The sequence below is a fragment of the Oncorhynchus masou genome, chromosome 15 (genome assembly GCF_036934945.1).
Source record: "Oncorhynchus masou masou isolate Uvic2021 chromosome 15, UVic_Omas_1.1, whole genome shotgun sequence".
Lineage (NCBI taxonomy): Eukaryota > Metazoa > Chordata > Actinopteri > Salmoniformes > Salmonidae > Oncorhynchus > Oncorhynchus masou.
Window position 1 is genome coordinate 21,446,579 of NC_088226.1, and position 27,282 is coordinate 21,473,860.

Here is a 27,282-nt window from a genome sequence, read left to right on the forward strand (position 1 = left end):
GTGATATATCAAAGTCCTGTACAGAAACCCAGCCTAAAACCCCAAACAGCAAACAGTGCAGGTGTAGAAGCACGGTGGCTAGGACAAACTCTCTAGAAAGGCCAAAACCTAGGAAGAAACCTAGAGAGGAACCAGGCTATGAGGGGTGGCCAGTCCTCTTCTGGTTGTGCCGGGTGGAGATTATAACAGAACATGGCCAAGATGTTGAAATGTTCAAAATGACCAGCATCGTCAAATAATAGTTATCACAGTGAACAGGTCAGGGTTCCATAGTGCAGGGAGAACAGTTGAAACTGGAGCAGCAACACGGCCAGGTGGACTGGGGACAACAATGAGTCAACATGCCAGGTAGTCCTGAGGCATGGTCCTAGGGCTCAGGTCCTCCGAGAGAGAGAATTAGAGAGAGCATACTTAAATTCACACAGGACACCGGATAAGACAGGAGAAATACTCCAGATATAACAGACTGTCCCTAGCCACCGACACAAACTACTGCAGCATAAATACTGGATGCTGAGACAGGAGGGATCAGGAAACGCTGTGGCCCCACCCAATGATATCCCCGGACAGAGCCCAACAGGTAGGATATAACACCACCCACTTTGCAAAAGCACAGCCCCCACACCACTAGAGGGATATCTTCAACCACCAACTTATCATCCTGAGAAAAGGCTGGGTATAGCCCACAAAGATCTCCGCCATGGCACAACCCAAGGGGAGGCGCCAACCCAGACAGGACGACCACGTCAGTGACTCAACCCAGTGACGCACCCCTCCTAGAGACGTCATGGAAGAGCACCAGTAAGCCAGTGACTCAGCCCCTGTAATAGGGTTAGAGGCAGAGAATCCCAGTGGAGAGAGGGGAACCGGCCAGGCAGAGACAGCAAGGGCGGTTGTTGCTCCAGTGCCTTTCTGTTCACCTTCCCACTCATGGGCCAGACTACACTCAATCATAGGACCTACTGAAGAGATGAGTCTTCAGTAAAGACTTAAAGGTTGAGACCGAGTCTGCGTCACTCACATGGGTAGGCAGACCATTCCATAAAAATGGAGCTCTAGAGGAGAAAGCCCTGCCTCCAGCTGTTTGCTTAGAAATTCTAGGGACAATTAGGAGGCCTGCATCTTGTGACTGTAGCGTACGTGTAGGTATGTACGGCAGGACCAAATCAGAAAGATAGGTAGGAGCAAGCCCATGTAATGCTTTGTAGATTAGCAGTAAAACCTTGAAATCAGCCCTGGCCTTAACAGGAAGCCAGTGCAAGGAGGCTAGCACTGGAGTAATAAACTGAAGTTTATTTAGTGCTTTATCCGGGTAGCCGGAATGTAGAGCATTGCAGTAGTCTAACCTAGAAGTAACAAAAGCATGGATACATTTTTCTGCATCATTTTTGGACAGAAAATGTCTGATTTTTGCAATGTTACGTAAATGGACAAAAGCTGTCCTTGAAACAGTCTTGATATGTTCATCAAAAGAGAGAACAGGGTCCAGAGTAACGCCGAGGTCCTTCACAGTTTTATTTGATTCGACTGCTCAACCATCAAGATTAATTGTCAGGTTCAACAGAAGATCTCTTTGTTTCTTGAGACCTAGAACAAGCATCTCTGTTATATCCGAGTTTAAAAGTAGAAAGTTGGCAGCCATCCACTTCCTTATGTCTGAAACACAGGCATCCAGCGAGGGCAATTTTGGGGCTTCACCATGTTTCATTGAAATGTACAGCCGTGTGTCATCCGCTTAGCAGTGAAAGTTAACATTATGTTTTCGAATGACATCATCAAGAGGTAAAATATTATAGTGAAAACTTTAAACATTGCCACTTTAAATATTGACACTTTAATAATGCTTACATATCTTACCTTACTCATATCACATCAGATGGTATTTTATACCATCTATTTCACCTTGCCTTGCCATCGCTCATCCAAATATATATATGTAAATATTCTCATTCACCCCTTTAAATGTGTGTGTATTGGCTGTTTGTAGGGTGAATTTGTTAGATTACTTGTTAGATGTTACTGCTGTCGTGTCTTTGGCTATGCCGGATTAAGTGATATGACATGCTATTCTATAAATTAATTTATCCGTAATTAATATTAACTAATCATGTAAATGTAATTAACTAGAGAGTCGGGGTGTCACGTTCTGACCTTAGTTACTTTGATGTCTTTGTTTTAGTATGGTCAGGGCGTGAGTTGGGTGGGCAGTCTATGTTCTTTTTTCTATGATTTGGTATTTCTGTGTTTGGCCTGGTATGGTTCTCAATCAGAGGCAGCTGTCAATCGTTGTCCCTGATTGAGAACCATACTTAGGCAGCCTGTTTTTCAACCTTGAGTTGTGGGTGATTATTTTCTCTTTCGTATCTGTACCAGACAGAACTGTTTCGGTTTCATTTCGTTCTCTTGTTGGTTTTGTATTTTAGTGTTCTGAGTTATATTAAAGAATATGAACACTTACCACGCTGTGCATTGGTCCTCACCTTCTTCCACCGACGACCGTTACACGGGGCACCACAAAATAATATTTATAGAGCTGTTATCTTCCGAATAAACTCTTAAAGACCTAGTAATATTTTACATCAATAGCAGTCAATATTAATCGTCATCTTAATTCAGACTCATCTGAAAGTAGTAAATTCTGCACGAACCCTGGCTCACAAGTTGAATCAGCAATACAAAATTGGGTTTTATTATTTATTTACTAAATACCTAACTAATCACACTGTCACATTCTGACCTTTATTTCCTTTTTTTGTATTTATTTAGTATGGTCAGGGCATGAGTTGGGTGGGCAGTCTGTTTGTTTTTCTATGATTTGGGGATTTGTATGTTTTCGGCCAAGTATGGTTCTCAATCAGAGGCAGGTGTCGTTAGTTGTCTCTGACTGAGAATCATACTTAGGTAGCCTGGGTTGCACTGTTTGTTTGTGGGTGATTGTCTATGCTAGTTGCTTGTGTCAGCACAGGTCTCATTTGTAGCTTCACGGTCGTTATTGGTTTATTGTTTTTGTATGCAGTGTTCAGTACTTTCTTTAATTAAATGAACACATACCACACCGCATTTTGGTCCTCTGATCCTTCTCGCCTCTCATCTTCAGATGAAGAGGAGGAAGACCGTGACACACACAGAATTACATATAAACATAATTAAATCATAACTGGATTACAAATTACGTCATAAAGGAAAATGTCCCTAGTGGGCGGAACAGATATGACAGCTTGTTACACAAAAGAAAAGGGGCTGTGTTTGAGTGAAAGACCGGGAAGAAGCTGTGCTATCGTAAATACAGTATCTTATGCATTCTAAATTACCGCCCATTTGGAAAAGGAAAATGCAATAAATATTTACTCTGAGCTGTGCTTCAGTAGGTTGGTGGTAGATGGAAGGCTCTGTTGCCCAACCGAGTCCTTTGAAGAATGTCTCTGGTGGTCAATTGAATACGTTGTAGTAAAGTCGTTGTGTGATAGACGGGATACTCTGTCTGTTCCTTCCTAACCCTCGTTTGCATCTGCTGTTGCTAACTCAACGGCTAGGAGGTATCAATTCTGTAGTGAATAAGAGTTCAAAGTTCATACCATTCGCAACCAAAGCTCACACTGATGTTGGCTTCATTCTGTAGTTATTATCTGAACCATTCTGACATAGAACAGTTGTCCTCACATCCTCAGAACAGGAGGTTATATTGTTGTCAAGGGCTTATATAGGAAGGGAGAGGAAGGTGTGTTTGAAAGGTTTTATAGCCCATGTCCCTTCACAGGGGTGGGCCACTGATTCAGCAGAGCCCTATCTTATGTTTGTCATCTTATTATTGATGAGAATGTCTCAGAAGACAACCGAACTGACATCATATTCATTAAGTACCACCGCATATGTTCCATTGATCGGATTGCCAGAATATAGGTCATTTCCCCCCACCTTCTGATGTTCCCAGAATCTCTATGTTAACCAAGGGTTTTGCAAATGTAACCTCGGTAGGGTAGAGAGAGGGAAAAGGGGGGAAGAGGTATTTATGGCTGTTATAAACCTAGCCCCCAGGCCAACGCCATGACACTGCACTGTTGTAACTAGAAGCACAAGCATTTCGCTACACTCGCATTAACATCTGCTAAACATGTGTATGTGACCAATAACATTTGATTTGATTTGGTTTTGATTTGGACAGTTGGAAATTGGATTTGAATATTGAGACAATGTTGCAAATCTTAGAGAGACAGATAGTAAGGTTTATACAAATCTCCACTGTAAAAAACTAAATGTAAGTCTAATCGTATTGTGAGATATTGTTTAGATGATTTTTATAGTGGAGATCCAGTTCGCAGCATTGACCGACACTGATGCCTTTTGGACATCTTAGATGTCTTTTTTGGTGCCATCTGGACAGGTCTTGATTTCCTTATCCACGGATGTTTGTTATTGGTCCAAATCTGAACTAATCATAGGGGTCTGTGTTTGGTTCAGATTTTGTCCTGTCTGGGCCAGTCTTGATTTGGCCCAAACGTAGAGGTCTATTAATGATGAATTTTCAACTTTCAATCAGAACCGAAAATGAACCTGATTTCAACATCTGGAGAATACTATTTTCACCTTTCAGAAATTGACTTCAACGTCTGGAAAAATACGTATTTTAGACGTCTTTTTAACGTCATTTTGCTTACTGGGACTATTCTCGTAAAGGGCGGAAAAGTAGTCCTCTCGTCTCGGGCGGCAGAAAGGCCAGTACACTACAGTCATATGTGCACTTTCACTTTCCAAAAGTAATTTGAAGTGGCCTTCCGTGCTGGCGGGAGATCTATTTTTTTTCTTCGAAAATAACAATAACAACATGTTGTAGGCCTACAGCTGAAAACTTTTTGATTACGTCCATCGTCCAAACTGGAATGTAGACTATTTTCGTCTCGAATGCTTTTGCGCGTCTATCGTCTGAATGAATCTATCCACCCTGGGTCTGTATTGAAATGTAAATAGCCTGCAATCATACTTTCATTTCTGAATCTATATGTGCAACCCAATATGAACCGGTTCGTTAATTATTAAACTGTTAATAATATTCAGTCATCTGGTAAATATTGAATTTTTTTTTTCAACAAAGAAAACTTAATTGAAGAGGTGGACCGCATTTGCGATCGGCGCCAATGGACCCGTTGGATTTTTTGACAGATAAGCAGTTACTGCAGTATTTTCGCTGTAGTAGAACAGAAATGTCGTGCATGGAGCAACCACACACCTTTCTTAACCAGCTTAGAGACCACCACTTCATTCCAGAGAAAATGTACACGGTGAGCAGTAGAGCCCGCTAAATTTCTATAGACATATCCGCCTGCCCACTCAAAGGTTCAATTTAATCCCATCTGTCACAATACCGAAAAACAACTTTTGTAAACCGACTTCTGTAAGCTAAAAACAAATAAATAGTTGAAATGTTTAGACATTTTGTTTACTGTTTAAGGGTCGAGTTTACATATGTTCGAGTTTACATATGTGCCTTAATTTTCAATAAATTTACTTTAAAGGGGTCATTATGCATTTTACGTAATTTATTGGCAGCTCGGTGGCAAGTAAAATGATGTATTTAATATTAAAGTACATCTACTGTAATATAAATACAGTATCATAGCAAGTACTGTGTAATGACACAGTACATTACGACTGTATTAGGTCTATACTGTAAAAAAAAAAGTAAATGCTACCATCATTGAAATGAATGAATGATTGGATGAATTAATTACATTTATTGAGGTGAGGGTTTATATTTCACAGTATTTTACTGTAATTACAAGAGATTGGTGCAAGATTTGACCAAATATTTAGGAAGAGGTCATCATCATTGGGGCGGCAGGGTAGCCTAGTGGTACAAATCTGTCGTTCTGCCCCTGAGCAGGCAGTTAACCCACTGTTCCTAGGCCGTCATTGAAAATAAGAATTTGTTCTTAACTGACTTGCCTGGTTAAATAAAGGTAAAATAAAATTACAAAAATAATATCTGAGGAAGTCTGTGAAGGAAGAAACCAAATTGAAAGTGACAATGTCTGAAAAACAGATTTTCACCAAGTCAAATACATGTATTGTGTTAGAGGTATCATGATACTTGTATCTAAACCAAAGTAGATCATTACAAGATTGTTCTATACAGCACATTAGTTGGGGTCTCTGTAAGCTTCAATATGAGTTCCTAAACCTAGCATAAAAGTGTATCCTTGTAGCTGTGTGGGCTAATATATAAATGTTTGCCTTTTGGTAAATTGAGCCAATGGCCATGGGGTAAGTTGAGCGAATTGAAGTGTTTTCTTCCCAGGCTTAATGCAAGGCATTATTGCTGGGATATGAGTCAACAACAGGGCCTGGCCTATGTTAAAAGTGTTGTAAAAAAAGTGTTTGTTAGGTATTAACTCACATCAAATCCAAATCAAATCAAATTTTATTTGTCACATACACATGGTTAGCAGATGTTAATGCGAGTGTAGCGAAATGCTTGTGCTTCTAGTTCCGACAATGCAGTAATAACCAACAAGTAATCTAACTAACAATTCCAAAAACTACTGTCTTAACACACAAGTGTAGGGGGATAAAGAATATGTACATAAAGATATATGAATGAGTGATGGTACAGAGCAGCATGGGCAAGATACAGTAGATGGTATCGAGTACAGTATATACATATGAGATGAGTATGTAAACAAAGTGGCATAGTTAAAGTGGCTAGTAATACATGTATTACATGAGGATGCAGTAGATGATATAGAGTACAGTATATACGTATACAAATGAGATGAATAATGTAGGGTATGTAAACATTATATTATGTAGCATTGTTTAAAGTGGCTTGTGATATATTTTACATCATTTCCCATCAATTCCCATTATTAAAGTGGCTGGAGTTGAGTCAGTGTGTTGGCAGCAGCCACTCAATGTTAGTGGTTGCTGTTTAACAGTCTGATGGCCTTGAGATAGAAGCTGTTTTTCAGTCTCTCGGTCCCAGCTTTGATGCACCTGTACTGACCTCGCCTTCTGGATGATAGCGGGGTGAACAGGCAGTGGCTCGGGTGGTTGTTGTCCTTGATGATCTTTATGGCCTTCCGGTAACATCGGGTGGTGTAGGTGTCCTGGAGGGCAGGTAGTTTGCCCCCGGTGATGCGTTGTGCAGACCTCACTATCCTCGAGAGAGCCTTATGGTTGTGTGCGGAGCAGTTGCCGTACCAGGTGGTGATACAGCCTGCCAGGATGCTCTCGATTGTGCATCTGTAGAAGTTTGTGAGTGCTTTTGGTGACAAGCCGAATTTCTTCAGCCTCCTGAGGTTGAAGAGGCGCTGCTGCACCTTCTTCACAATGCTGTCTGTGTGGGTGGACCAATTCAGTTTGTCTGTGATGTGTATGCCGAGGAACTTAAAACTTACTACCCTCTCCACTACTGTTCGTACGTTCATCTCTGGGAGACAGAACATGTCTCCTTCCTGAGCGGTATGGCGTGGTCCCATGGTGTTCATACTTGCGTACTATTGTTTGTACAGATGAACGTGGTACCTTCAGGCGTTTGGAAATTGCTCCCAAGGATGAACCAGACCCTTGGAGGTCTAAAATGTTTTCTGAGGTCTCAGCTGATTTCTCTGATTTATTTTTCCCATGATGTCAAGCAAAGAGGCATTGAGTTTGAAGGTAGGCCTTAAAATACATCCACAGGTACACCTCCAATTGACTCAAATTATGTCAATTAGCCTACCAGAAGCTTCTAAAGCCATGACATAATTGTCTGTAATTTTCTAAGTTGTTTAAATGCACAGTCAACTTAGTGTATATAAACTTCTGACCCACTGGAATTGTGATACAGTGAATTATAAGTGAAATAATCTGTCTGTAAACAATTGTTGGAAAAATTACTCGTATCATGCACAAAGTAGATGTCCTAACCAACTTGCCAAAACTATAGTTTGTTAACAAGAAATTTGTGGAGTGGTTGAAAAACAAGTATTAATGGCTTCAACCGAAGTGTATGTAATCTTATTCCTTCTTCAACTGTATGTAGCTACGGCCCTACTATGCAGGGGTAGACCTGCTTTACAGTTTATGAGTAATCAGGCTTAGTTGACTAATTGGTGTTATAACACTGTACTATGGGTTTATCTATGAAATGATAAGTGTATACAGGTCAATGGTCACATGAGTAAGATATGCAAATAACAGGGCTGGGGTGTACAGAGAATAGCTGGATATACAGGTACCTGAAAAAAATAAAGGAAACATAAAATAAGAGTTCTGGCTGCTCTGTTATGGTGTGGGGTGCATTTTCCTGGCATGGTTTTGGTTTACTCAGTACCTTAGAGGGCAAGGTGAACACGGATAAATACACAGCCATTCTGAGTGATCACCTTCAATCTAGGATGAATCATTTCTCACCTGATGAGAGTGGTCTCTTCCAGGATGACAATGCCCCTATCCACAGGGCAAGAGTGGTCACTGAATGGTTTGATGAGCATGAAAACCATATGCCGTCGCCATCTCAGTGACCAGATCTCAAGATTCTTGAGCGGTGCCTGAGGCAGTGTTTTCCACCAGCATCAACAAAACACCAAATGATGGAATATCTTGTGGAAGAATGGTGTCACATCCCTCCAATAGATTTCCATACACTTGTAAAAATGTATGCCAAGGCGCACTGAAGCAACAGGGATGAGGTGTATTGGAAAAGGAACTGGGGTCTATGATTAGTAAATAGGGCATTTATGGCTAGGATATTGGTGTTCCGGTACTTGATTGTATCAATATTAGGGTGTTGGCATGTGGATGTTAGGGTTAGGGCATAGGGTTAACGGGGCTTGGGTGTGTGAGTAATTGAGTTTAGGTGTGTGGGTAAGTGGGCTGCAGTACAATGCCAAGCGTCACGTCTGGAGGAAATCTGTCCCCATCCCTACAGTGAAGCATGGTGGTGGCAGCATCATTTTTGGTCCTGTCCCGACCGGCCTTGATTTAGCCCAAACATAGACATGGATGATTGGTTCATATTTAGTCCGGACAATATTTGGTCCAAACATAAATGTATATAATTGGTTCAGATTTTGTACATGAGAGTACAGTACAATACAGTATAGTACAGTGCAATACAGTAGAGCACAGTACGGTAAATAAAATAAGGATAGTTCAGTACATTAGAGTACAGCATAGTAGAGTATAGTTCAGTATAATGTACTGTATTGTTTAATAATTTACTTTACTGAACTAAACTGTACTGTACTACTCTACTGATTTAAACTCTACTGTACACCTTACTGTACTGTAGTACTCTACCGAATTAAACCCTGATCCAACCTTGTAACAAAACATATTGTAGAATGATAAATATTTTTAGCAATTCCTTAAACTATTTGGTTTTTGAATATTAATGTTACTGTCTACACTACAACAAAAAATATTTAAATACATTTAATTTCTTCCTGAAATACTGTATTACTATATAGTAATTCCATTCATTCCTCTGCAGGACTGCTGTAAATCTCTCTCGGAGAAGGTGACTTTTATCAATATATTCAGTTCTATTTACGCTCAAATTCGAAAGTGCTAATTAGCATCAAAGTAGACATCCTGCAAGACTACAAATCCCTGCAAGCTCCTGCACATCATTTCAAGCAAACACCTTTGCTAACAGGTATTGTGTCAATTTTAAACTTGCACAATGCATTTCACAGAATTGTCAATTTAAAGAAATGTAGATCATGTATTCATGACTACATTTAGCTAACATTAGATAGTTAATCCAGAGATTCTAACCGTTGCCTCGATTCAGAAGTCTCGTCCAGGTCATCATGGCATTTGTGGTTCTTTATGATAACCTCATTAGCAAAGTCACCTTGTCCTAGAGAGATTTACACGGTTATCAAAACGTCATGCCAAGGTAAGCCTACATGAAACACAGCCCTTATTTTAAGCGTTTAAAAAAAACGATGGGAAAAATTAAAATTAGAAAAACGATTGTAACCATTTCCCGGCTTGACTGCTAGAGGTTCCTTGAGGATCTCCAGTGTTCATTGGGTCAACACTAATTCTAAGAGTGTTCTGTGTACACTAAGACCATTCACTGTCCTATTACTAGCTGGGTACAAACAATATAAATAACAGGTCTTTGAATGTTATTGTAAGAGTGGACTTTGGAGTTGATGATCATTGATTAGTAATGCCTGACGTGTGTCCATGAATTTCTGTCTGTAAAAAGGAACTGATTGGGATGGCAGTTGCTTCTAGAGAATCAAATCTACCTCTCTACTCCAGCCACAAATTGTTAACCCCCACAAATTGGACCATGGTGTTGTATTTGACCCCTCCTGCAGAAGCTGATTCGGTGTAAGAGTAAGGAGGTGAGGGAGAAGGGTGTGTACCAGGTGTTGGACTGGGTGGAGGCAGAGAGGCCCAACAGCATCAAGGTGTTCTGGAACTGTGTGTTCAGGGATCACCTCCTGCTGCAGTACCCCACGTTACGCCTGCTCCGAAACCGCCTGCTGGACGGTCAGTTCTGGAGCCTTCACTCTTATTGTTGTATTATTATGGTATTATTATGGCATTTGTATGGATAGGTTAATATCTATATATAATTCTAACTCCTAGTAGAGTATACATGTAGTCACAATGGTGGATACTTTGAAGTTGAGGTTCAAAGCCCTGTCTAATTTGTAATAATAATATTTTTTATTAGGTGTACATGAATTAGGTTGCATGGTTTACAAAATGTTGTCACCAATCCCTTGTAGGGTCGTTCACATTCTATGAGAAACTGCCAGAGAAGGTGGAGAAGGAAGAGGGGGAGGAGGATAAGAAGAAGAAGGCTTCAGCGGAAGGAGAAGATGAGGAAGAGAAGACAAGTAGGAAAAAGAGGAACCAGAAAAAGAGAAGTGAGAGTGTGGAGGAGCAGCCCAGCACGTCCACACAGTCCAACTCCAGTCAGAAGAGGAAAGTTCAGAGGCCGACCTACTGTGAGTCCCAGGCTTCATGTTCCCTGGGGGAAAGAGGAAGCCTTGAGTAGGGAAGTCTAAAGTACCTCTAACTTCAAACAGACATTTCTTGAGTAAATATTGACTCCTGAATTCATAGCTTTGGTAGTAGGTTTGTTTTTTAGGGGGGGATGAATATATATTTTTTTCAAGTCACATCTTAATGACTGTCCCCAACGTGTCCCCATGCAGCATCTCCTTTCAGTAAGAATGAGAAAGCTGACATCTGGACCTGGCCCATCTACAAGACCCAGCTCCCAGTCACCTGTGGGGACAAAGAAGGCATGCTCAACAGGGACAAGCTGGACAAAGGTAGGTCATAACAAGGACTTTAAATTATGTGTTTATGTGTAATGGTGGATGTGTTTTGCCCGAATACCCTTGCCTGAGACCAAGTGGCAATCTGCAGTTGCTACATACATTTTTGGATTTATACATTTATGATATGTACCCATTAATTCTTGAAAAATATAACTTATAAATACCTCATGAGATTTGTTCAACTGTTGTACCCCATCAGAACAAAATGCTGTATACGCTTGTTTAACTCCAATGTTTGTAAACAAAGTAAATGTAAACACACACTCTATACCCTCAAAACATGGTTAAAACTAGAATGTTAACAGCATGGATGGTCAGTCCTTGCCTCCATAGCTCTTTTTTTCCACCACCATCCCTGAGCTTGTAACAAAACAGTGGTGTGGAATGGCTTATTGTTCAAATTGCTGGTTGCCCCTTTAAAAACTCAACAAAACCAGGGCCCGTATCCACAAACATCTCAGAAAAGGTCCTAGGAATTTTTTACGACAGTTTTAAAACAAACAAAAAAACTCCCAGGTTTCAATCACAGTCAGGCACATGTGTACTATGGCCTATTTGACTTTGCATGGTCTTAATTTGTGGTGGTGTGTATGATGTCTGACTTCCTCATTGGTTTGTCTCATGGGAGAGGTGCACTGTGCTTAAGATTTGCTGGTTGATGTCTGACTTCCTCATTGATTTGTCTCAGGGGAGAGGTGCATTGTGCTAAAGATTTGCTGGTTGATGTCTGACTTCCTCATTGGTTTGTCCCAGGGGAGAGGAGAATTGTGGTCCGGGGTTGCTGGTTGACGTCTGACTTACTCATTGGTTTGTTTCAGGGAAGAGGTGCATTGTGGTCCAGGGTCGATGGTTCACCCCAAGTGGCTTTCAGGAGTTTGGGGGGAAGAAGAGCAGTAAGAACTGGAAGTGCAGTATCCGCTGTAGAGGCACCACTCTGGGAAAACTGATCCAGGTACAGCATATATTTTGATGTAATTTATTTGACCATTTAAAAACACAAGTCAACCAGACGTGATAACACAGAAAGGTTGAACAGCTTAGTCACTTTTCATACTCTAATCAAGCTTATGTCATTTGGACAATGTTGCCATACATTACACAATGTGATATATATAAAAAGGTATGTTTCATATACAATATCATATAGAGGAGACTGACGTTGGTTGTCACACATTTTACTCAAATCAAATCAAATATATTTATATAGCCCTTCGTACATCAGCTGATATCTCAAAGTGCTGTACAGAAACCCAGCCTAAAACCCCAAACAGCAAGCAATGCAGGTGTAGAAGCACGGTGGCTAGGACAAACTCCCTAGAAAGGCCAAAACCTAGGAAGAAACCTAGAGAGGAACCAGGCTATGTGGGGTGGCCAGTCCTCTTCTGGCTGTGCCGGGTGGAGATTATAACAGAACACGGCCAAGATGTTCAAATGTTCATAAATGACCAGCATGGTCGACTAATAATAAGGCAGAACAGTTGAAACTGGAGCAGCAGCATGGCCAGGTGGACTGGGAACATCAAGGAGTCATCATGTCAGTTAGTCCTGGGGCATGGTCCTAGGGCTCAGGTCTTCCGAGAGAGAGAAAGAAAGAGAGAATTAGAGAGAGCATATGTGGGGTGGCCAGTCCTCTTCTGGCTGAGCCGGGTGGAGATTATAACAGAACATGGCCAAGATGTTCAAATGTTCATAAATGACCAGCATGGTCGACTAATAATAAGGCAGAACAGTTGAAACTGGAGCAGCAGCATGGCCAGGTGGACTGGGGACAGCAAGGAGTCATCATGCCAGGTAGTCCTGGGGCATGGTCCTAGGGCTCAGGTCCTCCGAGAGAGAGAAAGAAAGAGAGAAGGAGAGAATTAGAGAACGCACACTTAGATTCACACAGAACACCGAATAGGACAGGAGAAGTACTCCAGATATAACAAACTGACCCTAGCCCCCCGACACATAAACGACTGCAGCATAAATACTGGAGGCTGAGACAGTAGGGGTCAGGAGACACTGTGGCCCCATCTGAGGACACCCCCGGACAGGGCCAAACAGGAAGGATATAACCCCACCCACTTTGCCAAAGCACAGCCCCCACACCACTAGAGGGATATCTTCAACCAACAACTTACCATCCTGAGACAAGGCTGAGTATAGCCCACAAAGATCTTTGCCATGGCACAATCCAAGGGGGGGCGCCAAACCAGACAGGATGACCACATCAGTGAATCAACCCACTCAGGTGACGCACCCCTTCCAGGGATGGCATGAGAGAGCCCCAGCAAGCCAGTGACTCAGCCCCTGTAATAGGGTTAGAGGCAGAGAATCCCAGTGGAAAGAGGGGAACCGGCCAGGCAGAGACAGCAAGGGCGGTTCGTTGCTCCAGAGCCTTTCCGTTCACATTCCCACTCCTGGGCCAGACGACACTCAATCATATGACCCACTGAAGAGATGAGTCTTCAGTAAAGACTTAAAGGTTGAGACCGAGTTTGCGTCTCTGACATGGGTAGGCAGACCGTTCCATAAAAATGGAGCTCTATAGGAGAAAGCCCTGCCTCCAGCTGTTTGCTTAGAAATTCTAGGGACAATTAGGAGGCCTGCGTCTTGTGACCGTAGCGTATGTGTAGGTATGTACGGCAGGACCAAATCAGAGAGATAGGTAGGAGCAAGCCCATGTAATGCTTTGTAGGTTAGCAGTAAAACCTTGAAATCAGCCCTTGCTTTTACAGGAAGCCAGTGTAGAGAGGCTAGCACTGGAGTAATATGATAAATTTTTTTGGTTCTAGTCAGGATTCTAGCAGCCGTATTTAGCACTAACTGAAGTTTATTTAGTGCTTTATCCGGGTAGCCGGAAAGTAGAGCATTGCAGTAGTCTAACCTAGAAGTGACAAAAGCATGGATAAATTTTTCTGCATCGTTTTTGGACAGAAAGTTTCTGATTTTTGCAATGTTACGTAGATGGAAAAAAGCTGTCCTTGAAATGGTCTTGATATGTTCTTCAAAAGAGAGATCAGGGTCCAGAGTAATGCCGAGGTCCTTCACAGTTTTATTTGAGACGACTGTACAACCATTAAGATTAATTGTCAGATTCAACAGAAGATCTCTTTGTTTCTTGGGACCTAGAACAAGCATCTCTGTTTTGTCCGAGTTTAAAAGTAGAAAGTTTGCAGCCATCCACTTGCTTATGTCTGAAACACATGCTTCTTGCAAGGGCAATTTTGGGGCTTCACCATGTTTAATTGAAATGTACAGCTGTGTGTCATCCGCATAGCAGTGAAAGTTAACATTATGTTTTCGAATAACATCCCCAAGAGGTAAAATATATAGTGAAAACAATAGGGGTCCTAAAACGGAACCTTGAGGAACACCGAAATTTACAGTTGATTTGTCAGAGGACAAACCATTCACAGAGACAAACTGATATCTTTCCGACAGATAAGATCTAAACCAGGCCAGAACTTGTCCGTGTAGACCAATTTGGGTTTCTAATCTCTCCAAAAGAATGTGGTGATCGATGGTATCAAAAGCAGCACTAAGGTCTAGGAGCACGAGAACAGATGCAGAGCCTCGGTCCGATGCCATTAAAATGTAATTTACCACCTTCACAAGTGCCGTCTCAGTGCTATGATGGAGTCTAAAACCAGACTGAAGCATTTCGTATACATTGTTTGTCTCCAGGAAGGCAGTGAGTTGCTGTGCAACAGCCTTTTCTAAAACTTTTGAGAGGAATGAAAGATTCGATATAGGCCGATAGTTTTTTATATTTTATGGGTCAAGGTTTGGCTTTTTCAAGAGAGGTTTTATTACTGCCACTTTTAGTGAGTTTGGTACACATCTGGTGGATAGAGAGCCATTTATTATGTTCAACATAGGAGGGCCAAGCACAGGAAGCAGCTCAGTAGTTTAGTTGGAATAGGGTCCAGTATGCAGCTTGAAGGTTTAGAGGCCATGATTATTTTCATCATTGTGTCAAGACATATAGTACTAAAACACTTGAGCGTCTCTCTTGATCCTAGGTCCTGGCAGACTCCAGCCACCCAAGTCATAGACTGTTCATTCTGCTACTGCACGGTAAGCGGTACCAATGTACCAAGTCTGGAACCAACAGGAGCCAGAACAGCTTCTACCCCCAAGCCATAATACTTCTAAACAAGACTGCTAGATAGCTAATCAAATGGCAACCCAGACTACCTGCATTGACCCTTTTTTGCAATAACTCTCTTGCACTGATTCTATGCACACAACCTGGACTCTACGCACACATTCACACATACTTACACTGACTACCCGACACACACATAAAAACACCCACTACATACACCCACTTGGAATTCATATTTTCCCGAGAATCTACCAAGTCTCAATACCAGGAATAATTCATAATTATCCAGAGTCCCGGGAAATGTCCATAACAACTGGAAGTGCCCATTTTGCCCAACCAAGATATGGTCACGATGCCAGGGTTCTCCCCAAATAAGAGGGGCGCTGAACCACTATGTAAAGATTTCAGAGCAAAGAAAACTGCTATTTAGTCATGTTAGAATGAACTTATAATTATTTTTTTTATTATATATTTTTTCCCAATTTCGAGGCATTCAATTGATAGTTACCATCTTGTCCCATAGCTGCAATTCCCGCACTGACTCTGGAGAGGTGAAGGTTGAGAGCCAGTCGTCCTCCAAAACACGACCTGCCAAGCCACACTGCTCGCTTAACACGGATGCCAGACGCACCAATGTGTTGGAGGAAGCAACATACAGCTGGTGACCTGAAGTAAGCGCTCATGCGCCCGGGCCGCCACGAGGAGTCGCTAGAACATGATGGGACAAGGACATCCCAGCTGGCCAAACTCTGCCCAAACCCAGCTGGGCCAATTGTGCACCTTCTTATAGGTATCCCAGTCATGCAGCCAGCTGCGACAAAACCCAGAATTGAACCCGGATCTGTAGTGATGCCTTGATAGAAGGATCGTTGATCTCCAATGACATTGTTGTTATTTGCAAAACAGGCCGTTCATAAATTCTGAAGTTATCATGTTCCTCAATTAATTCAGCGCATTTCAGCAGTAGGCTATCTCGACACAGAGCGCTTTCAGGACGCACAGAGCACAACCCGACTATAGCGTTGTGAAATCACACAAACTGCAGTCAAATGAGAATTCCACTGACCGAAGTTGCTAAACTTGCTAGATAACTTAATAATCAACAAATGTCAGAATATTTTAGAAAATTCTAGTTGATGATTATAAAGATACCAGATCAGCTCATGAATAATGGGGAAGTGAAGTGTGCAAATAGTTTAAATATCAAGGCATCTTTAATATCCATATCTTCTCTCGTATCGTTTGTTGATCAAACATTCTCTACCGAAGCTCTAATACGGGCAGCTAGAACGAGACAGCGCAGAGAAGCGGGGGAAATATTACAGCGATATTTTGATATGCGTAGGCTAGAGACGTGCTTTCACAATGCAACCTATATATTACAGAATAAAGTTAGGATTTATCATGCGTGACATTAGTCAGGATTTGGGGTTTCAGTGGGATTGGGACTGGATAGGAAAGTAGCCTAGGCTCTAAGACAGGAGAAGATCATCCCTCATGCCTCTCTGAATTGTTAACAGACTTCATGTCTGTGACAGAGATGCATATGTAGTGAATTGTGCATAGACCTATCAAATTTGTGACTTTCTGAAGAGTCACAATGACAGCTCAAAGAGGCACACTTTCTTTTATAGGCTATACAGTAGGGGTTAGACCCTGTAGGGTTTATTAACTGCATGCAGGTCCCGTGTGCAGTGTCAGTGTCAATTATGTGTGTGCTTTGAATTCATGTCAATCCCTGACACCCACACACATAACATGCACACACATGCATACTAACCCCACTCACACACACACACACTTTCACACTCACCACATATGCTGCTGCTGCTGTTAATTATCTATCCTGTTGCCAAGTCACGATACCCCTACCTACAGTGCGTAGCTACCTCAATTACCTCGTTATCTTTAACTCTGCATTGTTGGAAAATGACCCATAAGTAAGCATTTCACTGTTAGTCTAACCCTGTTAGCGTGACAAATAACATGTTATTTTATTTTAGAAGCCTTCAAGCACACTCTGTCCACTTGTGACAACCAGCCCCATCGTGGGGTTGGATGTCACAATGCTTGCTTGTTGCTTATTGCTTTTGTAACAAGAAGTGAAACAATGTAGCAAACCGATTCTTAGAAATAGCCTTTCTTTGATCAAACAATATTCCTAACAAAATGTTGCATTTTATGCCTTAAGAATAACATGACATTTTTAGTAAATGTGTGTCTATTTGTGTGTTTGAACACACGTGTCTGTGTGTGGGTGTGTGACAGGAAAAATGTGTGTGTGAGAAAGAGGCAATGGAGTGACCTCTTTATAGCAGCAGTGCTATTTGCAGAGTTTGTTCCAGGTAAATGTTGTAAATCGTCAGCCATTCCTACATTTGCGACCAAAAACAAGCTACATTTACGTCATTTAACTGATGCTCTAATCCAGAGCGATGTATAGGAGCAATTTGGGTTAAGTGCCTTGCTCAAGGGGACATCAAAAAGGGCTCTTAACCACTAGGCTATATATCTCTTCACAGCAAAATCTGATTGCAAAAATGTTGTATAATAATGAAATGGAAAAACTGAAACGTTTTAACCCAGTGTTGTTTTGTGTATCAGTTCATAAACCACGTACCATGGAATCGGCAACATCGAAAATCTCTTACCTAACTATTTTGCGACCTATTTTTTTGGTCCTTAAATGAAACTGGTATACTTTTTTAAAATCACAATTGTCTTTAACAAATGTTGGTCTTTAATGTTGGGCCGACAGACAAGTTCCTTACCTTCTTCCCCTTCCACTTTTGTGATAATGTGGCAATCAGTTGGTTGTAATTTTGGATATAGCAGACATTTCCATATCATTAACAAAGATATATATTTTTAAAATCAATTAGTATATTTGAGTTTAACCATGCTCTGTCTTTTCTGATGCATAAAACTGAAATTGCAACCAGCTTTCTATAGCCTGTTTTAAAAATAGTGATATATATATATATATTATTTTCAAATAACCTAAAGTGAGAAGTTTTAATCTCAATAAAGGGAGAAGGGCAATTTATTTAACATAAGGTGAGCCATTTTTACTAATCTGCTGGAAAACCAGTTTGGATTTCAGTTCAACTTTTGTATGACTGAAGCCTTTAGTCAAGGCTTTAAGGCTTTAATATTTAATCATGTCCACCCTCCAAATTCATATTCATTACATAAATTGGCCTGTTTAATTTTGCTCATATAATAGTTTTTTTTAAAGTTGTTTGGTGTTGTAATGCTCCGGGTGTCGTGGGTGTGGAGTCAGACGCAGGAGACAGAGAGTGCACGGCTGTGCTCTTTTAATGCACTAACGCACCACAGGGTGCTCACAATAAAACGGCCACAAACACGGGGAATGAGAAAGGTACAACTGAAATTTCACGACCAGGAACAAACACGTTCCTCTACATTAGAGCCGAAGGTTACAATCATTAATCCCGCACAAAAACCAGGCGGGCCGGCTGTCTAATAAAGACAAACTAATCATTCACCAACAGGTGCTACCAATAAACATACAAGGAGGGGGAGGAAAGACAATCAGTGGCAGCTAATAGGCCGGTGACGACGACCGCCGAGCGTCACCCGAGCGGGAAGGGAAACCACCCTCGGTCGGACTCGTGACACCCGGTCTCCCCTACTTTTACCACAGCATATCGGTTTATCATTACATATACCAGAAAATTGGGCCAGACAGAGCAACGAACTATAGCTACACATTATAACCTTTTTGTTTTTCTGTAAAGAAACTAACTGTACAGGTATTTCACTGATATGCCATTCAGTCACTCAACACTAAAAAGCAATGTCTGTCCCCCTTTCTCTACCCCCTCCCATCACAATCCCACCCACCTCAGGAAGGTCATTTAACTTCACCAGACTTTAAAAGAAGAAAGAGTGCGCAGGTAGGAGACCAAACTTTCAATATACCACATCCTCTGGATTAACAGTCAAACTTCATTTGACTATTTAGTTGTACAAATGCTCTCAAATGCTTAGTACATCCACATCATACTGTATATCTCGATAACAGTTCACCCACATCATTCTATGTAAAAAATACTTTGTAATAACTGAATAACTGTTCGGAGGTCCCTTACGAATGAATAAAACGGTAACACATCATGGTAATTCAGCTTCTGTAAGTACAACCTCTTACCATACTGGGCATAGAAAAATGTGGAACCATTGGAAATGCATAGAAAGTGCTGCATCGTCATACCATCTGAGTACATGTTGTTTCTGATTGTTAGTCATGAATCAGTTTTATTGCAACATCTAAACTTGACAACAGCTTAGCCTTATCTGTTGATATTCTGATGTTTATACTGGCATGAATTTATATTTCTTGTGCGTGATCATACTTTGACCAATGATAATTTTGTTTGTCCATGTTCTTACCATATTAGATAAAGAAGAGTATATTATGTGGATATATGAAAAACTGGTCTGTCCCTTTTCTCATATCTAGGCCAAGAGAGTACTGTTTCTCTCCAACCAATCAGCGGGCTCAATCACAGGTATGTACACCAATCACAACTCAATGGAATCGTTCTGAATCCTTTAGACATGACTATCTGGTAAAGGGGATGGTGTTTTCTCTCTAACTTTGTGTTTTTGTTGTTGTAAGGTTTTGTGAATAACACAGGCCTGACCCTTCAAACTTACTTAATAAACCATCTTTCCCTAAACCTCTTTGTTTATCTTTACTTCAGAATCGGAGGAGAATGACAATGACGAGGAGGAGGAAGAAGAAGCTGAGCAGGAAAAAGAGGAAGTCTTCAAAGTCACCTGTGGAGCCATCAATGGAATGCTACATAAGGATCGGTTTGCATCCGGTACAAATGTTATTCTCTCAATGTTTAATAAACAACATTTTATAGCTATTGCTATGTCTTTGAAACTATTGAAGGTACTGGAGACACTTTTACATGTTGGCAACCCTCTTTCTCTGGCTGCACCTCAAATACGGACCCCACTTTGTGCTTTTATCAAGCTGAAAACCCATTTCAGCAGATCCACAAGGTCTGCCATGAGAGGTGACTATATAGTTCCCTTCAGGAAAAGCACCTTCAGTCAGACGGCTTTCACTGAGAGCTTCCCATGTCTGGAACTCACTGCCTTCAGACACACGTAACTGTGCAACACTCAACCTGTCTGTAGTTTGTGAGGTGTGTAGATATTGTTTGTTCATTTTCTGTCTTTTGTTTGGTTGCTTATTGTGTTATTGCTCTGTCTGTCTGCATACTAAGAGTTGGTTGTCATATGTTGCTGCTCTCTGCTCTGTATGTGCTCATTGTCTGTACTGCCCCGGGACTACGGTCAAAAGTTTGCTGACTTGCTAAAACCGGCACTTGTACTGAAAATGTCCCTGCAAACATAAACGTAATAAAGTAAATGACACCATTTTTGCTATTATCTATAATACGCTACATGTTATTTTACCATAGCCCCATGTCACTCTGGTCAGCTGTAATGTGCCATATTGGATTTATACTAGGGTTATAATTGGGTTTCATTTGAGCTTGTCCTTCTTCTCTGTTTCCACACAGGGTCGCGTGGAAAGAGCATCCGTACGGAGCTGCGCTGGATGACCCCGGTGGAGTTTCTGACGGGGGGGTCAGCTCTGGAAGATCCCTCCTGGAAGAAAGACATCCAGTGGGACGGGAAACCACTCAGCGTCCTCATCGAGGTGCAGACGGAAAGAGAACAGAGATAGAGGAAGGGAGATGAGAGAAAAAAATAGTGTTTGACACTTACCAACCTACTGTACAAGGAATGGCTTAAGATAGTCTGCAAGGTCTTTAAAGACCTGCGATGAAAACATTTCCCTTCTTAAAAAACGTTTTACTAGTTCTACTACTGTCTTTGTTTGTTTCTCATTTTCAGAGTAAGATCTTGGACATCCACCCTCTCCTGTGTAAGTGCAAGCTGTGCAGCTCCACGGCCAAAGACAGGGTATGTTTCCCCTCGATCCTCAGGAACATGGTGGCACCCACTTACCAATCACATTGGTTAAACGAATGCTTCAGTTGTAATAATGAAATTCCAAGATTTTTCTTAACATCACTGTACAGGATTAATTGACGCAAACAAATTACAATGATTCACAGTGATAATTCTTCTGGTGTCCTGCGCAGTGAGCACCACATGAATTATGAAAAATAAATCAGTACACAATAAGTAGATAAGGTTATCCAAGCAATAATAATAATAATAATAATAACCCTAGACCAGTAAAAATAAATACAGAAAAATTCTACAGATGGTGTTTCAACCTGATCTTGCATAAATAGAATATTCAAGTGTGAGATCAGAGAGAAGACTGTGAGACAGCCCTACAGACAATCTATACACATATGTGCACTTTGCTATATAGGAGCTAAAGAGTTTTAGAATGTAATTACTGGTCTCCCTTCTTTTATTCCAGGCTTTATAAAACAAATCAGCAAACAGAAATACACAATGTACAAAAAAAACATTTCAGTTTCTCCTCATCACTCAGCCACATATTGCCAGGGTAAATCAGGTGGGCTTTCTAGAATAAGGAAAAATGTATATATTGCAGTAGGAAGTGCAATAGATGATCAAATGAATGTTATTCTCTATTTCTTCGAGGTCACAATAGTTACATCGTTTTTCCTCATGCATTTTACCATTATCCCGACCTGTTTCAATACGCAGGGGAAATATCCCTGGTCTTACACATGGCGATCTCTTGCTTTTAGGTAGGTTGTACATAATATACTGTATCTCTCATACACAAATTCACACTTAATCAAATCAAATTGTTCATGGGTTTATGAAACTTCTTAAGGCTAGGCGCCCCGCAAGCGGGATAACTTCCTGTGAAGCTGCAATTCAAATAAATAATCATAAAAATTATGAATGTTAAACATTTAGGAACATATAAGTGTCTTATTTCATTTAAAAGTTTACATTTTTGTTAATCTAACTGCACTGTCCGATTTACAATAGGCTTTACAGTGAAGGACGGCACCCCACATCAAAATATTTTTCCTCCAGCACAGGTTTCATAAATTCACAAATAGCGATTAAATATTCACTTACTTTTTGAAAATCTTCTTCTGATTTGGGATCCAAAGGGTCCCAGCTACAACATGTAGTGTCGTTTTGTTAGATAAAATCCTTCTTTATATCCCAAAAAGTCTGTTTAGTTGGAGCCATCGATTTGAGTAATCCACTCATTCAAAATGCAGAGAAAGGAATCCATAAATCTACCTCTAAACTTTGTTAAAACAAGTCAAAATATGTTTCTATACAATCCTCAGATACCCTCAAATGTAATTAAACTATAATATTTCAAACGGAAAGAAGTATGTTTAATAGGCAAGTGCGCGTCCTCTTTGTCGGGTGGTAATTTCACACTCTTGAATCCCTGTATCAAAACTCATAATTCTTCCTCGTTTGGGAAGAAACAAGCCTGAAGCGTTGAACAAAGACTGCGGATGTCCAGTGGAAGCCATAGGAATTGCATACTGGAAGCTAGATTTTAAAAAAATCCCTAAATGTTCTAGCATTGACTCTCAAAAAAAAAAAGTTGGTTTTTCTTTGTATTTTCTCCTACCATATCTTGTGTGTTATAATCTCCTACATTAGTTTAACATTTCTACAAACGTCAGACTGTTTTTTTTTTCAATGGTACCAATTACATGCATATCCTGGCTTCAGGGCCTGAGCAGCAGGCAGTTTATTTTGGGCAAGTCAGTCAGGCGGAAATTGAGAAAAAAGACCCTAGCCTGAATCTCCCCCACCCATTTATTTTCATATTGTGTTATCAGTTGTTTCTAGTGACTATATCTCCCTTAATTTGGTCTTCATACAAATGTCAAAAGTCAGACTGCTGGAAAAGGTCCAACATTTTGGTTGCCCAGGCTCCTCCTGTGAAGAGATCCAATTGAAAAACATTCCCTGCAAGTCTATTCCAAAGTCTCACCATGCACGCCATCCATCTCACTTCCCCTGGGTTTCCAGTCCAGTTATTGCCAGCATAGGCGCAAACTTGTGGATACCTAAAGAATAAGTACTGCTTTGAGATACCTCTTAGCATCTCACACTCCTGCTGAATAGTACACAACAGGACACACATGTCTGAAAGTTTGGAATATGTGGCATAACCAATATCTTTGAGTGTTTTTGTTTTTCCTATAAATCCCCCAACAGCTCTACATGCTGAGTCAGCCAGGGCAGATGTGCTGTATTGAAAGGTCTTATGTTCATCAAAATAAGACCCAAATATTTATAGTTGCTAGTAAACTCAAGAATGTCTTCACAACCACAAAATTGAAAACCAATTGACTGGACGTAATAACACTTTCCGCAGGCTTTGTTCAGTTTCTGCCATAAAAATACATCAGCATTTCATCATCATATCCTACTCCAGTATTTAACTGTTTCATTTATTTTGTACAATATTCGTTAACACACAAACGGGCAGTTGGTGCTTGATTGTTAACCATTTCCTTCTCACCTACCTCTCTTCTCTGTCTTGGCAGCATGAACAAGATAACGATGACGACTGCTTCATCTGTAGAAGCCAGGGCAACTTGATATGCTGTGATGAGTGTCCTCGCTCCTTCCATCAGAGATGTCATCTTCCGAATGTGGATGGCGCCATGATGGGGTGAGAAGAGTTGAGGGTTTATGAGAGACAGAGTGAGAGAAAGAGATTGATACAAGAGAGGTCTGTTTGTTCTGTGTACTGTAGGTAAACGTAGCTGTCAGCTTATCTGTGCACTATTGAAATGTGTGTGTGTGTGTGTGTGTGTGTGTGTGTGTGTGTGTGTGTGTGTGTGTGTGTGTGTGTGTGTGTGTGTGTGTGTGTGTGTGTGTGTGTGTGTGTGTGTGTGTGTGTGTGTGTGTGTGTGTGTGTAATCACAGGGATGATTGTCCGTGGATCTGTACATTCTGTGTACTGAGGGACAGTCAGTCGTGGCGTTACCCCAAACAAAATACCTACCAGGAAGCCTTGACCTGCCGAATCTCAGACAACCTACTGGTGAGGAGCCTGAATGAATGACTTCTACCATTGGGCCAATTGCCTCCAATTGCCTGTCTGTTATAATCATCATTATATACTTCACATGAAATAATTATTCAGAATTAAATGTAAGCAATCTTTGACCAGTCACATAAAGGTGTGTTTACTCTGACAGGAATGCCAGTACCTCCTGCTGTGTCTATACCATGCGGACGAGGACCACATCTTTGTGGCAGATCCTTGCATCCACGTAAGTTTGCTTGGTTCAATCTATCTCTCTCTCTCTCTCTCTCTCTCTCCCTCTCTCCCTCTCTCTTTGTAACTCCCCCCCCTCTCTCTCTCTCTCTCTCTCTTTGTAGCTCCTCTCTCTCTCTTCTCTCCCTCTCTCTTTGTAGCTCCTCTCTCTCTTCTCCCTCTCTCTTTGTAACTCCTCTCTCTCTCTCTCTCTCTCTCTCTCTTTGTAGCTCCTCTCTCTCTCTTCTCTCTCTCTCCCTCTCTCTTTGTAACTCTCTCTCTCTCTCTCTCTCTCTCTCTCTCTCTCTCTCTCTGTGTTTCAATGTTCACATATACAGTTGAAGTCGGAAGTTTACATACACCTTAGCCAAATCCACTTAAACTCAGTTTTTCACAATTCTTGACATTTAGTCCAAGTAAAAATTCCCTGTCTTAGGTCAGTTAGGATCACCACTTTATTTTAAGAATGTGAAATGTCAGAATAATAGTAGAGAGAATGATTTATTTCTTCTTTTATTTCTTTCATCACATTCTCAGTGGGTCAGAAGTTTACATACACCCAAATAGTTGTTGGTGTAACTGAGTCAGTTTGTTGCCCTCCTTGCTCAAACCCGCTTTTTCAATTTTTCTATGGGATTAAGGTCAGGGCTTTGTGATGGCCACTCCAATACCTTGTTGTCCTTAAACCATTTAGCAACTACTTTGGAACTATGTTTGGGGTTATTGTCCATTTGGAAGACCCATTTGCAACCAAGCTTTATCTTCCTGACTGATGTCTTGAGATGTTGCTTCAATATATCCACATAATTTTCCTACCTCATGATGCCATCTATTTTGTGAAATGCACCAGTCCCTCCTGCAGCAAAGCACCCCCGCAACATGATCCCGCCACCCCGTGCTTCATGGTTGGGATGTTGTTCTTCGGCTTGCAAGCCTCCCCTTTTTCTCCAAACATAACGATGGTCATTATCAGACCAGAGGACATTTCTCCAAAATGTACGATCTTTGTCCCCATGTACAGTTGCAAACCATAGTCTGTCTTTTTTATGGCGGTTTTGGAGCAGTGGATTCTTCCTTGCTGAGCAGCTTTTCAGGTTATGTCGATATAGGACTCGTTTTACTGTGGATATTTATACTTTTGTACCTGTTTCCTCCAGCATCTTCACAAGGTCCTTTGCTGATGTTCTGGGATTGATTTGCACTTTTCTCACCGAAGTACGTTCATCTCAAGGAGACAGAACGCCTCTCCTTGCTGAGAGTTATTATGGCTTCGTGGTCCCCTGGTATTTATACTTGTGTACTATTGCTTGTACAGATGAATGTGTTACCTTCAGGCGTTTGGAAATTTGCTCCCAAGGATGAACCAGTCTTGTGGAGGTCTACAATTTTTTTTTCTGATTTCTTTACATTTTCCTATTATGTCAAGCAAAGAGGCACTGATTTTGAAGCTAGACCTTGAAATACATCCACAGGTACACCTCCAATTGACTCAAATGATGTCAATTAGCCTATCAGAAGCTTCTAAAGCCATGACATAATTTTCTGGAATTTTCCAAGCTGTTTAAATGCACAGTCAACTTAGTGTATGTAAACCTCTGACCCACTGGAATTGTGATACAAGTAATTATAAGTGAAATAATCTGTCTGTAAACAATTGTTGGAAAAATGACTTGTGTCATGCACAAAGTAGATGTCCTAACCGACTTTCCAAAACTATAGTTTGTTAACAAGAAATGTGTGGAGTGGTTGAAAAACTAGTATTAATGACTCCATCCTAAGTGTATGTAAACTTCTGACTTCAACTGTATGTTCAATTGCCAGGTGAGAAGCTACACCAGTATGATAAAGACACCTATATGGCTGGACAGGGTTGTGGAGAAGCTGCAGCAGAATCTCTACCAGTCGGTGCAACACTTTGTGTCTGATGTGTTGCTTATCTTCACCAACTGTGCCACATTTAACAGGGTAAGACTGCACTACGGCAGTATCCAATGTGAAGACTCGAGGCAACATTTTTGAAAACAAATCTTGGAATTGTGCTAATGCATGTATAACATTTTAATAATGTGTCTTTGTTTAATCCATAACAAATATGAATTAGGCTAAATGAGTTGTGTTTATTGCATTTCTAGTTTATTATGTTTTCTAAAGAAATGTGTCTGTCTTTTTTTAATGAAGGATAATGCAGAGTTCCGTGTGATGGGCGAAAGATTGAAGGATCTATTTGAGAGAGAGTTCAAGAGTACATTCAGCATCCAGCTTCAGCATCCAACTGGATCCAACAGCCAGTAGAGCCTTCATCAAGTCTGTACTGTTATCTCACTATGAGACAACAGGGAATATTCACCATGCCCTGGTCTTTCTATACAGCCTTCATACAGACTTGCATGTACATTATTATCCATCTAGTCCTTTCATGAATTTCTTTCATTCGTTCTAGCAGTCAAAATGGGTGTGTGATGATAATTGAAATAGAATTATGGTGATAACATTGCATTTCACACAGTAAATGTTGCTTTGCTAACTTCTCATGCAAGAGCCTTAAAATTCCTCACCTTCCAGGTTCTTACTTTTGATTAGGCCTCACTAGATTCATGTCAAGGGATTCTGTCAAAAATAAACTCAGGAATTTTGAAAACATTGTACAA

At 40.9% G+C, this 27,282-nt stretch overlaps 1 protein-coding gene across 2 annotated transcripts; it reads left to right on the plus strand.

The window, feature by feature from the left end:
- The first annotated feature begins 4,697 nt into the window (after window positions 1-4,697).
- LOC135555876 (nuclear body protein SP140-like) lies at window positions 4,698-27,282 on the plus strand. 2 transcript variants are annotated; one of them, XM_064988662.1, is made up of 15 exons: window positions 4,698-5,276; window positions 10,314-10,488; window positions 10,731-10,952; window positions 11,163-11,282; window positions 12,110-12,243; window positions 19,257-19,304; window positions 19,871-19,919; window positions 20,115-20,237; window positions 20,952-21,091; window positions 21,289-21,357; window positions 23,916-24,043; window positions 24,301-24,418; window positions 24,576-24,650; window positions 26,456-26,599; window positions 26,813-27,282. In XM_064988662.1, exons 1-15 carry the CDS (start codon window positions 5,133-5,135, stop codon window positions 26,924-26,926), a joined length of 1,803 nt encoding a protein of 600 aa, XP_064844734.1. In that variant the 5' UTR covers window positions 4,698-5,132; the 3' UTR covers window positions 26,927-27,282. The 2 variants fall into 2 exon arrangements, with proteins under 2 accessions (XP_064844734.1, XP_064844735.1); XM_064988663.1 differs by lacking the exon at window positions 19,257-19,304.